General features: G+C 44.3%; 1 protein-coding gene across 2 annotated transcripts; it reads right to left on the reverse strand.

Annotated features, from left to right (window-relative positions):
• Positions 1-2,253: 2,253 nt before the first annotated feature.
• On the reverse strand, positions 2,254-12,427 carry LOC109879651 (suppressor of cytokine signaling 6-like). Of its 2 annotated transcripts, XM_020471815.2 has the most exons (3): positions 12,071-12,427; positions 10,459-10,518; positions 2,254-10,177 (listed from the first exon to the last, which is right to left on the reverse strand). In XM_020471815.2, the coding sequence occupies exon 3, from the start codon at positions 10,152-10,154 to the stop codon at positions 8,418-8,420; it is 1,737 nt and encodes a 578-aa protein (XP_020327404.1). In that variant the 5' UTR covers positions 10,155-10,177; positions 10,459-10,518; positions 12,071-12,427; the 3' UTR covers positions 2,254-8,417. The 2 variants fall into 2 exon arrangements, with proteins under 2 accessions (XP_020327404.1, XP_020327405.1); XM_020471816.2 differs by lacking the exon at positions 10,459-10,518.
• Between the last annotated feature and the right edge of the window lie 2,514 nt (positions 12,428-14,941).

Genomic DNA, 14,941 nt, shown 5'->3' on the forward strand with positions numbered 1-14,941 from the left:
AGTCAGACTGCAGATAAAAAGAGCTGATCTGAGGTCCAAACCTGACACCATTCCCCCCCCGCCCTCCTCATCACCATGCAGACTGTGTAAGAGCTGATCTGAGGTACAAACCTGACACCATTACCCCCCCCACCTCCTCATCACCATGCAGACTGTGTAAGAGCTGATCTGAGGTCCAAACCTGACACCATTCCCCCCCCGCCCTCCTCATCACCATGCAGACTGTGTAAGAGCTGATCTGAGGTCCAAACCTGACACCATTCCCCCCCCGCCCTCCTCATCACCATGCAGACTGTGTAAGAGCTGATCTGAGGTACAAACCTGACACCATTACCCCCCCCACCTCCTCATCACCATGCAGACTGTGTAAGAGCTGATCTGAGGTCCAAACCTGACACCATTCCCCCCCCGCCCTCCTCATCACCATGCAGACTGTGTAAGAGCTGATCTGAGGTACAAACCTGACACCATTACCCCCCCCCACCTCCTCATCACCATGCAGACTGTGTAAGAGCTGATCTGAGGTCCAAACCTGACACCATTACCCCCCCCCCCCCCCACCTCCTCATCACCATGCAGACTGTGTAAGAGCTGATCTGAGGTCCAAACCTGACACCACCCCCCCCCCACCACCATGCAGACTATGTAAGAGCTGATCTGAGGTACAAACCTGACACCAATACCCCCCCCCTCCCACCTCCTCATCACCATGCAGACTGTAAGAGCTGATCTGAGGTACAAACCTGACACCATTTCCCCCCCACCATGCAGACTGTGTAATAGCTGATCTCCTACTCCACCAGGATGGCTCCCTCTTGTCATCTTCCGACTCCCTCTTTCTCCTACTCCTATACACTTCCTACTCCTATACACTTCCTACTCCTATACACTTCCCACTCCTTGAACTCCCACAGCCACTAGACTGGTCCCATCCTTCTGGAAAGGGGGCACTTAATTTTTCAGCTTTTGAGAAATAAATTAAGTCTACAGTTTTAGATTGTATTAGAAATATCAAAAACAGTTCATTTTCACAGAACAGCAAGGCAGTACTGCCCTCCGGACCTCGGAGAGGACTGACTGTGTCCCCCAGGGCAAAATGCCACCATTACTCTGATCAGTATGAATAAAACAGGGAAACAAAGTTCAGGCAACGCCCTGAGGAGGTTCAGGCAACGCCCTGAGGGGGTTCAGGCAACGCCCTGAGGGGGTTCAGGCAACGCCCTGAGGGGGTTCAGGCAACGCCCTGAGGGGGTTCAGGCAACGCCCTGAGGGGGTTCAGGCAACGCCCTGAGGGGGTTCAGGCAACGCCCTGAGAGGGTTCAGGCAACGCCCTGAGAGGGTTCAGGCAACGCCCTGAGTGGGTTCAGCCAACGCCCTGAGAGGGTTCAGGCAACGCCCTGAGAGGGTTCAGGCAACGCCCTGAGAGGGTTCAGGCAACGCCCTGAGGAAGATCAGGCAACGCCCTGAGAAAGTTCATCCAGTGCATCGCGACAGAAGTCTTCGATTATGTATGTGTGGAAAGCAGACTTCTCAACCAAACAGCTCGATTTGTACTTCAAACACACAGATGATTGACAAATAAAAGATGAAGGTAATTTGAGTGTTTGAGAAAGTACTGTCAGAAAAGGAGCTTCTGTTTTAATTTATTATAGAAGGAGAAGTCTTTGTTTGGCCCTTCACTCAATACTATATGCTCTTCATGCAGGCAGCCCCATTTTTATATTTGTTTTCCACTGGTATATTGACCAATCACATCAGATCTTTTCACATCAGATATTTTTCAGAGCTGATCTGATTGGTAAAAAGATCAATTAGTGTGGGGGGGGGGGGGGGGGGAAATCAGAATTGGGCTGCCTATGTGAATAAAGATGGTGGCTGGGCACCTAGCAGTTAAGAGCTTTGGGCCAGGAACCAAAAAGGTTGCTGGTTTGAATCCTTGAGCAGACGAGGTGAAAAAGCTGTCGATGTATTCTTGAGCAAGGCACTAATCCCTAATTGCTCCTGTATGTCACTCTGGATAAAAGCATCTGCTAAATGCAAGACCAACGGCTGAACACAGCGGGTGGCCACCGTGTGTTAGTGATCACCTGCTCAACATGTAGAATCGTTGGGGAATTAACTGAAACTGGACAGCCATTTTCAGCCTGTTCTGTGGTCAGAGGCGATAAAGTAGAACAACCCGCTGATTTTAAAGTACACTGGACCGTTGGTTGCTCTGGTGTTCTCTAAAACAAAAACAATATTACCACAGACTCTGAATATAGTTTTTATTTATAATTTATACAAAAACTTCCAACTGTATCCAAAATGTGCAATAAATCACAATCGTTTATTTTTCAAAAGAAAAAGACAAATGTAAACTGAAGTTGTGTTTCTTCTAAAAAAGGACTTTACTAATAGCTACTAATGATTTTTCCACTGACTAAAACAGTTTACAAAAATCTACTTTGTTCTCCCAAGGTGATAAAAGTCAGTGTGTACATACTTCAAAAATGGCGACGTTCTCTTTCCCCATAGTTTAATACAAGAAAGGCAATATTATATTCATGAAGTAACAAAATGTGTAGAACACACAAAAACAAAAAAACATTTTTTTTTTCAATTGTACCAAAGACGTCCATGATAGGAGCGAGAATAAACAAGATGGGGATAAAAACAGGTATTTACCAAATCATTGTAAACAATCACCTTCATTTGCAGAGATGGGCAAAAAAAACAAAATAATATAAAATGGGTGTAGCTTGTTCGCCAACTGCTAAACAACTTATGAATTTAAAAAATGCTTCAGCAGTTTGAATAAGCATCAACCTCTAAAAGTCACACATAAGAAGGCAATGACTCAGTGATAATGAACAAAAGTCACGGGCAATGACTCAGTGATAATGAACAAAACAAGTCACGGGCAATGACTCAGTGATAATGAACAAAACAAGTCACGGGGCAATGACTCAGTGATAATGAACACAAGTCACGGGGAATGACTCAGTGATAATGAACAAAACAAGTCACGGGGCAATGACTCAGTGATAATGAACACAGGTCACGGGGCAATGACTCAGTGATAATGAACACAAGTCACGGGGAATGACTCAGTGATATTGAACAAAACAAGTCACGGGGCAATGACTCAGTGATAATGAACACAAGTCACGGGGAATGACTCAGTGATAATGAACACAAGTCACGGGCAATGACTCAGTGATAATGAACACAAGTCACGGGGAATGACTCAGTGATATTGAACAAAACAAGTCACGGGGCAATGACTCAGTGATAATGAACACAAGTCACGGGGAATGACTCAGTGATAATGAACAAAACAAGTCACGGGGCAATGACTCAGTGATAATGAACACAAGTCACGGGCAATGACTCAGTGATAATGAACAAAACAAGTCACGGGGCAATGACTCAGTGATAATGAACACAAGTCACGGGGAATGACTCAGTGATAATGAACAAAACAAGTCACGGGGCAATGACTCAGTGATAATGAACACAAGTCACGGGCAATGACTCAGTGATATTGAACAAGTCACGGGGCAATGACTCAGTGATATTGAACAAGTCACGGGGCAATGACTCAGTGATATTGAACAAGTCACGGGGCAATGACTCAGTGATATTGAACAAGTCACGGGGCAATGACTCAGTGATATTGAACAAGTCACGGGGCAATGACTCAGTGATAATGAACAAGTCACGGGGCAATGACTCAGTGATATTGAACAAGTCACGGGGCAATGACTCAGTGATATTGAACAAGTCACGGGGCAATGACTCAGTGATAATGAACAAGTCACGGGGCAATGACTCAGTGATATTGAACAAGTCACGGGGCAATGACTCAGTGATATTGAACAAGTCACGGGGCAATGACTCAGTGATAATGAACAAAACAAGTCACGGGGCAATGACTCAGTGATATTGAACAAGTCACGGGGCAATGACTCAGTGATATTGAACAAAACAAGTCACGGGGCAATGACTCAGTGATATTGAACACAAGTCACGGGGCTACTGAAGTATCATAGCAAAGAAACACCCATAATAAAGTCAGTGAGTGTTTAGCCAGTTTAACCTGTTTGCCTGGCTCTGCCACACAATAAATCAAGGTTCGTATAGACAGTGGTAAGTAAAAAAAAATAAATCAAGGACTTTTAAGTACTTTTTCCAAGCACTAATAGTTATTTTCAAGGGTCTGTAATAGTTCATTTTATGCAATTGCTTCTACTCACCACCAGGTGGCAATATAACACCACAACCTGATGGGAAAAAACAACTTACTATTTCATCACTACCTTACCAATTCTACTCAATAATACATTATTTCTCTACTTATTTATTATTACATACATGAACAGTAAGTCAGTACTGATGTTGTAATTTGAGTAGTGATGAGCAGAGTTTTGGGCAATGCCTAATGGTGAACACATTACTACACAATTCCAGCTTTAGGACTATTGTGTTTTTAAATTGGGCTTTTGAGAATCTATTACTTAATAGCTACGCAAAAGCATCTTGTTTACTGAATGGCAGCTCTAGAGTCGCGGGTCGGGAGAAGGTTGGGTGGGCTGTGTGAGGGGAACCGGCACCTGATTGGCCACCAGAATGGCAGGAGCACGGCGGCTGCTTAATAAAGCTGAATTTCGCTGGCGATGCGCGAACGAGGCGGTTCGTAAAAACAAAAAGCTCTGGAAGTTGTTGCAGAGAAAAAAGGTCACGATGAAGAACTGGCGCCGAGGCAGCGTTGTCCTCCGCCCTTCATGTGGCTCTTCAGGGCCGATTCAGCCATGATGTAGAACTGGCGCCGGTGCAGCGTTGTCCTCCGCCCTTCATGTGGCTCTTCAGGGCCGATTCAGCCATGATGTAGAACTGGCGCCGGTGCAGCGTTGTCCTCCGCCCTTCATGTGGCTCTTCAGGGCCGATTCAGCCATGATGTAGAACTGGCGCCGGTGCAGGATGCAGCGTTGTCTTCCGCCCTTCATGTGGCTCTTCAGGGCCGAGTCAGCCATGCTCGCCATGTCAAAGTCTGACGCATTTTTTGCACCTTACACGGTATGGGTTGATTGGGTCCAGTGATATAGTGGTACATTTTTTTTAAAGGTAAACTACACTGATCTAAAGTGCTGGTCCCATATTTCATGAGCTGAAATAAAAGAACACAGAAATGTTCCAGACACACAAAAGGCAGGATGTAATCTACATTTGCCCAGCGTTTTAGCTATCGATGTGACGTTTGGCGACACATAAATCAGTCAGTTCTGCACCAGCCTGGCTGAGTGGCTGGTGTGGTCACCTGGCAACTAGAGCGCCAAACGTGAGGAAATAACACTGTACTCTGCCTGGTAATTAATATGCAAGACCAATATATTTAAAAAATATATTTTTTTCTTAAATATATTTGATCAAGTACTTCTCATGTACCAACTGGAGAAATTGTCTGATTTTCAAGGTATTCCAGTACTTGAATTTCAGAGTGCCAAATTCAATTACTTGAAGCACCTCAAGCACTTTGTCCGGACCCTGAATAAAATGTTTAAAAAAATACAACTAAGCGTACATTCGTCAAACAATTAAACATTTTCATTTCACATTTGTTGTTTTCTTCAATTCAATGTTCCACATTCTAGTCATCGTTGTTCCTTGATAACCTAGCAACAGTCTTAGATATGAAACTGCTGTCTTACCCTTTGTATCCCATAGACATAATAACAGGTACCCCACCTGTGTGTGCTCAGGAGAAAGCATACGTTGGACTGTGTGTTGTGACTTTTTTTAATGGCGTCATTCCAGGGACAATATTTGTAAGGGGATACATTGGAAATTTACCGGTGCGGAACCGAAGCCCAAAAACTTGGCTTCATCTTCAAGCAAGTGGAGTTTACCTTGCTAAAACATGCATACAGCCATTCCCTTGGTATAACCTCTCACACACAGCCATTCCCTTGGTATAACCTCTCACACACACCGCCATTCCCTTGGTATAACCTCTCACACACACCGCCATTCCCTTGGTATAACCTCTCACACACACCGCCATTCCCTTGGTATAACCTCTCACAGACACCGCCATTCGCTTGGTATAACCTCTCACACACACCGCCATTCCCTTGGTATAACCTCTCACACACACAGCCATTCCCTTGGTATAACCTCTCACACACACAGCCATTCCCTTGGTATAACCTCTCACACACAGCCATTCCCTTGGTATAACCTCTCACACACAGCCATTCCCTTGGTATAACCTCTCACACACAGCCATTCCCTTGGTATAACCTCTCACACACAGCCATTCCCTTGGTATAACCTCTCACACAGCCATTCCCTTGGTATAACCTCACACACAGCCATGTCCCTGGTGTAACCTGCAGGTAACTAACACCCTACTAGTCCACAAAATGACAGAGTTTAATGTCACAAGTCACAGGAAATAAAACGAATATTCAGAAGTCCTTTCACACAGAACACCCAGCTGGTGATGGTGATATAACTGAGTAGAACAATCCTTCTACACCAGACGGACAACATTCCCTAAATCCTTCATTCCTAATCATTTCAAAACAATAAAAATGCCAAACAAATCTTTATGCAACACTTTTGAAACATGCCGACAACATCTGCTCTTATCTACCCTCTGCTATCCGGGTGTCATGGTAACCACCTTAGATGCCAACAGATCTTTACTACCTCGGCCTAGACTATACATATCTACCAGCCTACCAAAGTAGTCGGAGATCCTTTCAACATATGTAAACCTATGATTCCTTGTCAAAGTATCGGTTTAGAAAGCACTTGCATAGCATACAGTGTATTCTTCTGTCCCTTTTGTTCTGATACAAAACAGCCCAGCCAGACTGTGAATATGTAGGCTAACATTGACAGTAAGCATGACAGTGGATCCATTTTAAAATGTCAAACTGGAAAACTGCCCATGAAGTCGAGAGTATGACAGCGTGACATCACTCATGCAAGTCATTGGGCAAACTTCCCACAAAAGCCTCAATCTCATTCTCCTCCATGGAGCAGGACATTACTGCACTGGGAGGGAATTCTATCACGTACATCTCCCCTCCCACTCTCCTTGCGACCTCCCAAATATGAGGAAGGGGCTCCAAACATCTATTCTGCCCCCCCCCCCCCCCCCCAAATGCCTCGACCTAAGCAGCCCCATGTTTGAGATTCCCTTTCATAAGGTTTCCTTAAAATGTGTTTAGTGATAAATGTTACTCTAGAAATGAAAATGAGACTTTCCCTTTTTTACAGTCGATACTCTCGTCCTGTGTACTGAGTTGGCCCAGGTCTCTACAGCGTCTGACCGTTCAAACACCCTTCATGCACACAGAGCTAAGCATGGGGCAGGCTTTGCTGACACTCCTAATACAAGGAGCTGTTAATAAAAGCTTATCTTCAGGTTAATTACTTACTGAGATTTTCCTTTAAAAAGCAATGATATTGATGCATGCGTATTAAGTTGAAGTGCATGACGACATAGAAACGATCCTGTATCTTTCCTAATAGTACCATTATAGTGGGAGAGAAGTTGTCTACATGCAGCTTACACTTCTTAATAGCAGTTGTATTTAACCAACTTGATGGATGACAAATAAGGTTGAATCAACCCTGTTTTAAGAACTCAGAAATTAAGAGGATCAAATTGTTTATGCAAAAAAATATATAATAATTGTTTGTCAAAAGATATGCCCCACTGTGTTTAGAGTTGTTGGGAGATCTTTCAAAAATAAATAAATAGCCAAATGAAGAATAAATGTAAAAAAATGTGACTGGTTATGTATTTCATTATGGTTTCATTAAAAGCTGGGTTTGACATCTTAAAAGGCTGCAGTGAATTAAATGAAATGTATATTTTAAATCTGTACATTTCAGTCAGAAGGCTGAGCTTGCCATTCTAGCGTTTACAGTTTACTACAGCAACTGGGGAGAGAAATATTGATCTTTCGATCTCACTGCTGATAGATGTTGTTAGCTGTAACTTAGTCACGCTGCACACTTCCTGACAGATTCTATGATATGTCTCTCTGGAGGCGTGGCCACAATGACAACCATAACTGGGAAATGGAGATGCTATGATACATCTCTCTGGAGGCTTGGCGACAATCCTTTAACTGAGAAACGGAGGACAGGACACTAACAAAAATAACCAAAGGGCAATCTGAAATGACACCCTATGTAGTGCACTCCTTTAAGCTAGTGCTCTGGGCAAAAGTAGTGCACTACATACATAATAGGGTTCAATTTCAGACATCCCTTGACACAAACAAAGAGCCAATGGAACCCAATCGATCGTCTCCAAACTACGGATGTCTGTAAACCTTTGTTAAATCTCTTAAACTGAACCCAAAAGTGCAAATTGCTAACGTTGTCTGTCCCATCTCACGTCTGTGTCAACCGAGTCAGTAGTGCTTCTCCTGCAGGTAGTCTTTCATCTTGTTGGGCAAAGGCAGGTTCTGAATTAGGTCAATCCTGGTATACTGTCTAATCACAAACCGACACAGGTACTGCAGAGAGCGCACGTGCATAAACCGAGACACGGGATTGGTCAGCCTGACGGGGTAGGTGGCGGACCCTGGTAAGCGAGATCTAGAATAACAGAAGGCTCCGTTCTCAGAGTCTTTGACGGAGAATTCTATCAGGTCCACCATGGACGTGTGTCCCTCCACATCAGGCTGCTCGTAGAAGCTGAAGCGTCCGTTGGAGTGTTCGATGCGGGTGTGGAGGGTCTTGGTCTGGGAGCGGAAACTAAGGCTGAGGAGGTACCTGTCGTCCGAGCTGTCCCTGACCAGAAATGAGCCGTCAGGCAGGTTGACCAGCTTCTCCTCAGCCTCCCAGCGTGTGATAGGTCCCCAGTACCAGCCCTGCCTGGCTAGCTTCTTCAGCTCCTCAGTCAGGCTGGTTACTACCATTGGTCCACTGCTCCGGACTGAGTCATACAGCCGACTCACCCCTGGAGCAGAGTCAAGGTCAAAGTTCAGGTGTTGCCTCACCCGGGCCGCCACGTGGCCATCTGCCCCGCCGAACCTGGAGTAAGTCCTGGAGATGTTGTTGCTGGGTAACGCGGGCAGGAGAGGGGAGCGCTGGGGAGGAGGGGGGTGTTGGTGAGCGTTGACCCTGTCCCTGCAGCTATGGAGCATCACACCGTTAGAGCCGATGAAGAGGCCGTTCACCGACTGTGACTCCACGAAGAGGTCCGTTGGAAGGTTCCGGTTCAGACTCACCAGATCCTGGTCCTCTTGACTCTGGTGGTCGGCGTGGAGGGAGCTACTGTCCGCCTCAGTCACCACCTCCATAGGCAGCGACCTGTCCAGGCAGAAGGAGTGGGGGACAGAGTGGGACCCCTCTGGGTACATCCCCTCCTCTAAAGGCATGGTGTACTGAATGTAGTCCTGTGGCGTGAAGCCCAGGACTACAGGCACGCGTTTGTCACTGTTCAGGTCTCCGTTCTGCGGCTCCTGGAAGATGTTCTCCATCTGAAAGTCATGGTGGCAGAACTCCTTCCTCACGCCATTCAGGTCTGGGCTGGGGGAATGGACCATGGCTTTAACCTTCACCTCCATTTTGACGCAGGCCTCATCTGAAGCGACAGGCCGCGGGGGCCAGGGAGACGGGCTGTAATGGTGGCTACGGAGCGACGCTGATCGTAACGGACGCTGGGCCTTGACCTCGTTGAAGCTGATTGGGACCGAGGAGGAGGAGAAGGTGTCATCATCGTCAGCCGACCCCATGGCTAATGAGCCACCTTTGACCTTGGCCTTCTGCTTGACCGACAGCCTCCTCTTCAGAGAACCCATCAGGCTCTCGCTCTTAGACCGGCCCTTGTTGTGTCCCGCCTTCTCCTCTCCCACATCACCAATTCCCAGGTTGCAGCCCGCAAGATCTTTAGTGTAGCAGCCCCCGAAGAGCGATTCCTCCTTGGAGAAGTCGGCCGCTAGCGAGGGCTGCTGGAGCATGACAAAGTCCCCCCCTCCTTCCTCCTTGACCTTGATGTTGAGGGACTTGCGGATGGTGTTAAGGCTGATTTTCTTCATTCTAAACGGCCCTCCTTGGCAGGGGCGGCTACTCTCCTCCTGGAGTCCTGAAGACGGTGCTACTATCCACAGAGTCCTCCCATCAGGCTGGAGACAGCTGGTCATACACACTGCAGAGCGCTCATCCCCTTAGAGAAAACACAAATAAAAATCACTACAGTTCCACTTTATTTTTTCTCTTCATAATAGTCATTTAAGTGTTTCTCGTACCAAATAATGTGTTTCTATAATTATTGGGTGGGCCTACAGTTCCTCTACCGACATTATATTGGTAATCAATACCCTCGCTCAATGCAGATAATCCTGGTACAACACAGGCACGCCTCTACAGACGTTTGACACACCCTGATGTTTACTGATAAGATTACCCTTGTATTATCTGTGCATAGTGTACAAAGTGATTACTCACCATTGCATGACTAGAATTGGTGACTCAGTTGGACTAACGTACCATCAGCATTCCCTTGCTCTAGAAAAAAAAAAAAAAGTGATCATGTTGAATCTGATAGCAATATCGTGGGGATTTAAAAATAGACCTACATTTGTTTGTAGGTACAACTATGAATGTCAGCAACCACAGTGACATTGCGGAATCATTTTCTGAAGAGGTTTCTGCTATCGTTCACCTGGGGTCTTCACACGTCTCTTTTACAGTGTTCATCATGCTATTGTTGGCTAAATATTATTTACACACTGTTTCAAAATGAAATGGTGTTGTTAGATTGCCAGCTAAAATATGAACAGAATGAATGCCCATAACTAGGTATCGGTAGATAGGTAGCTTAGGCCCTTGTCATTGCTTTAAAAAAAAAAAAAAAAAAACAGCTAGTTTATTGATTATGTTTCTAGCCTCAGAAGGTCATGTTTTGACAACACATAGTTGCCATCCAAACAACCACACCTGCAATCATAGGTAGCTAAATACACTGAACAAACATATAAACGCAACATGTTAAGTGCTGGTCCCATGTCTCATGAGCTGAAATAAAGATCCCAGAAATGTTCCATATGCACAAAAAGCTTATTTTCCTCAATTGTTGTGCACATCTTTGTTTACATTTCTGTTAGTGAGCATTTGTCCTTTGCCAAGATAATCCATCCACCTGACAGGTGTGGCATATCAAGACTCTGATTAAACAGCATGATCATTACATGGTGCCCCTTGTGCTGGGGGTCAAGCCAAGGCATCTCTAAATTATGCAGTTTTGTCACAAGTTGAGGGAGTGTGCAATTGGCATGCTGACTGCAGGAATGTCCAACAGAGCTGTTGCCAGAGAATTGAATGTTAATTTCTTTACCATCAACTGCCTCCAACTTAATTTGAGAGAATTTGGCAGCATGTCCAACCGGCCTCACAACCACGTGTATTATCGTGTGGGTGAGCAGTTTGCTGATGTGAACAGAGTGCCCCATGGTGGTGGTGGGGTTATGGTATGGGCAGGCATACATTTTTAAGGTGTCTGACCAACAGATGCATATTTGTATTCCCAGTCATGTGAAATCCATAGACTAGGGGCTAATATATTTATTTTAATTGACTGATTTCCTCATATGCACTGTAAGTCAGCAAAATATTTTAAATTGTTTCATTTTTGTTCAGTGTACTTGCATTGCTATTAAATAATTGGCCGGTGTTAAACGGCATGGTCTTGTGTGTGCCAGCTGCCAAATTAACAATGTTAGCTAATAGCTAGTTAGCCATCTGGGCCTACTACAGTCTTTAGTTCTGCTAGCCATCTAGCTAACTAGCCATGTTTACAATATTAAATCGTTCAGAGAGAACTGTAACATGATGTAACATGAACATGATGACGTCAGTTTCACATTGACAGCTGAATATCAATGTAGTAAACGGCTAGTTAACAAAATGTTAATATTGTGGCGACACGTAATACTGCATTTAGAGGTTAGCTCACCTAGCCAAATAACCTTACTATAGCTAGCTAACTTGGCTGCCTAGCTACATTCATTAGCTATGTGTTTATTAAACAATCTGTAATAATGTATATTTGGGTACTTACTTCGTTAGATGAACATCTGCATACGTGGTAATGTACACTTGAATTGTTTTTTTTCTCCCGAAATCTGAAAATGGAGCTAACGTTAGCTATTTTAGGCCGGAACCGAGCTGAGCTAACTTGCTAGCTACTTAGTTCAGCCAGTCGGCTAGCTTAGCAGTCAAACACATTTCGTGGAAGCAACTGTATCTCGCTAGCTATAAAAATAAAACAAAAGTGTGTTGCAAAGGTTCCCGTTTTAGCTTTGGCTATTTATGTTGTATTGTAGTACTTCAACAACAATCTATTTATTTAAATACTTTCTGTCGCCCTCTTCTTCTTCTCTCCTTCTGGTGCCTGTTGAATTGTGGGAGAGAGCAAGCTGATAAATACAGCGAATCACATCCAGCCTCCAGGCTGCTGATGTATGAAACCATTTCTAAAATTCCTTCAAGACATAGCTGGAGAATTGGTCACAGAATGGTGTGTGTGTAATACAAATAAATGTTATTCTATTGGCCTACACATGCCCCAGACCAATGAATACAGAACACAAACACACTGGGGAAAAGAAAGCAATGAACATGTCAAACATGATTTTTCTAAATTATGGTTGACTGTTTGGTTCTATTACCTGTTGCACCCACCATGCCATTCTCTCAGAATGCACATCATACACCCATTCAAATGCCAAGCCCTGAAGGATGTTATCTTTAATTTAACTAGGCAAGTCAGTTAAGAACAAATTCTTATTTTCAATGACAGCCTAGGAACAGTGGGTTAAGTGCCTGTTCAGGGGCAGAACAACAGAGTTGTTCCTTGTCAGCTCAAGGATTTGAACTTGCAACCTTTTGGTTACTAGTCTAATGCTCTAACCACTAGGCTACCCTACTTACACCTAGTAATACAATTTTCCATGAAAATATTATGAGTCCATTTTCTGTCACCCGCAAAACGGACTATTTCTTTTCCCCAAAGCAGTGTTACTTAGAAAATTATGCAATTAAGCGAATCCTAATTTGTATTCCGAATCATATCATATTGGGCTGTCCAATTTTTCCAAACTGTTTTTCTGAGTTACCTTATATCAGAGCTACCAGCTCAAACTTGATCTAATTAGTGGACTAATTAGTGTCAGTTTTGTTTTAAAGTGGCTCTAATTGTGTTTACTGCTGCTGGCCTAATTTGGGCCATACACTGTTGGTCATTATTATATTTTGTCTGCGCTGTTAAACTGTCAAGCTCATACAAGGCATACCATGGCAGACTTGCTTAGAGGTGCAGACAGGCCCTATGCAAACACAGTAATTACTGAACCCTATTAGGGCTGATCAAGCTCCCTAAACTTATTATGGGCAGAGAGGGAGGTGGTGGTGTGTTATGTGTGTGTGTGTGGGTGGGTGTGTGTGTGTGTTATGTGTGTGTGGTTGTGTGTGCGTGTGTGTGTTGGGTAGGACAGGGAGAGTTTATGCGGTTTCATAGGGCACAAGCACCACGGACACCGCCAGCAGCAAACCGGAGTGCCATGGTTTGACACGTCTAATTAGACCTGACAAACAAAGTGTTTCTCTAGTGATGGGCTATTTACTCCCTGGCAGAATGAGTAAACATGTTGCTATGAGCAAAAAAAGTGTTACATTTATTTGAGCGAAATCAAGCAGTTTTTGTAAATGTACATTATAACTGGGTTAAAATGTATTATTATACATACATATACATGATGTATCATAATTGGACGAGATATTAAATATTAACAGGATTATTGGCTGAATAGCACTGCAACGTACCAAGTAAATGGGATTTAGGGAGCATTTATGTCTATGACAAGATCATAGACATATTGAATGTATGTATAAGTACAGGAAGCTAAAAAGAAAATGTGAAATCAGAACAACTACTAAGGAAACCTGTCTTTTAATGAGATACCTCTACACAAGGGGCACATTCTTTTTCCTTTGTCTCATCTTAATTCCAAATGAAAGCTGCATCAGCCATAAATTATTTGCTCAATAGGTCTGCGGCATCCTTCAACTTGACTCAGATCCATAGACTTGACTGCTCTGCCGAGGGGGTTTGTCGGGGGTCCCAAGGTGCCCATCCTCATATCCTCAACACTTGCAGCAGAGCGGAAGACGTCTACAGCAGGCATGTCAAGCAGAGACGGCGCCGCTGGGACCACTTGGGTTTTTTGTTTCAGGAATTACTAAGGAATAACACAGGGGGTGTGTGCGACTCTGCACCATGCCAGTGCCCTCCCTCATGCCGCATGCTCCCTCTCTCAATGCAGGCAGCTAGGGACCTGTATTGAATGGATCATGTTTACCTTTTCAGGCCTACTACTAGGTTATGTTCTATAGACCCTTTTATGTTTTTTTCCAGCCGGCGAGATCAGTTCTGCTGGTTATTTAGGATTCAGCGGTCGATCCTGTGCTAAATCAGTCCTTCAAGTCGCCCCAGCTCTCCTACGGGAGAGGTTGTAAGAGGTCTTGGAGGATTGGGCATTAATTACATTGACAACAGTTGTATCCACACTGAATGTAATGAGTCAGCTATAGTAAGACATGAGATGAATGAAAATACTGTATGTTCTGTGAAGGAAAAGGGGAAAGAAGATATCATCCATGTTTGTTTAAAAGGATCGATGGGTTCCCCGCGGGACGGTTGAGCTAACATAGGCTAATGTGATTAGCATGAGGTTGTAAGTAACAAGAACATTTCCCAGGACACAGACATATCTGATATGGGCAGAAAGCTTCAATTCTTGTTAATCTAACTGCACTGTCCAATTTACAGTAGCTATTACAGTGAAATAATACCATGCTATTGTTTAAGGAGAAAGCACAGTTATGTTTTAATAAACCAATTAGGCACATTTGGGCAGTCTGGACACAACAT

This window comes from Oncorhynchus kisutch, linkage group LG11, assembly GCF_002021735.2.
Source record: "Oncorhynchus kisutch isolate 150728-3 linkage group LG11, Okis_V2, whole genome shotgun sequence".
NCBI lineage: Eukaryota > Metazoa > Chordata > Actinopteri > Salmoniformes > Salmonidae > Oncorhynchus > Oncorhynchus kisutch.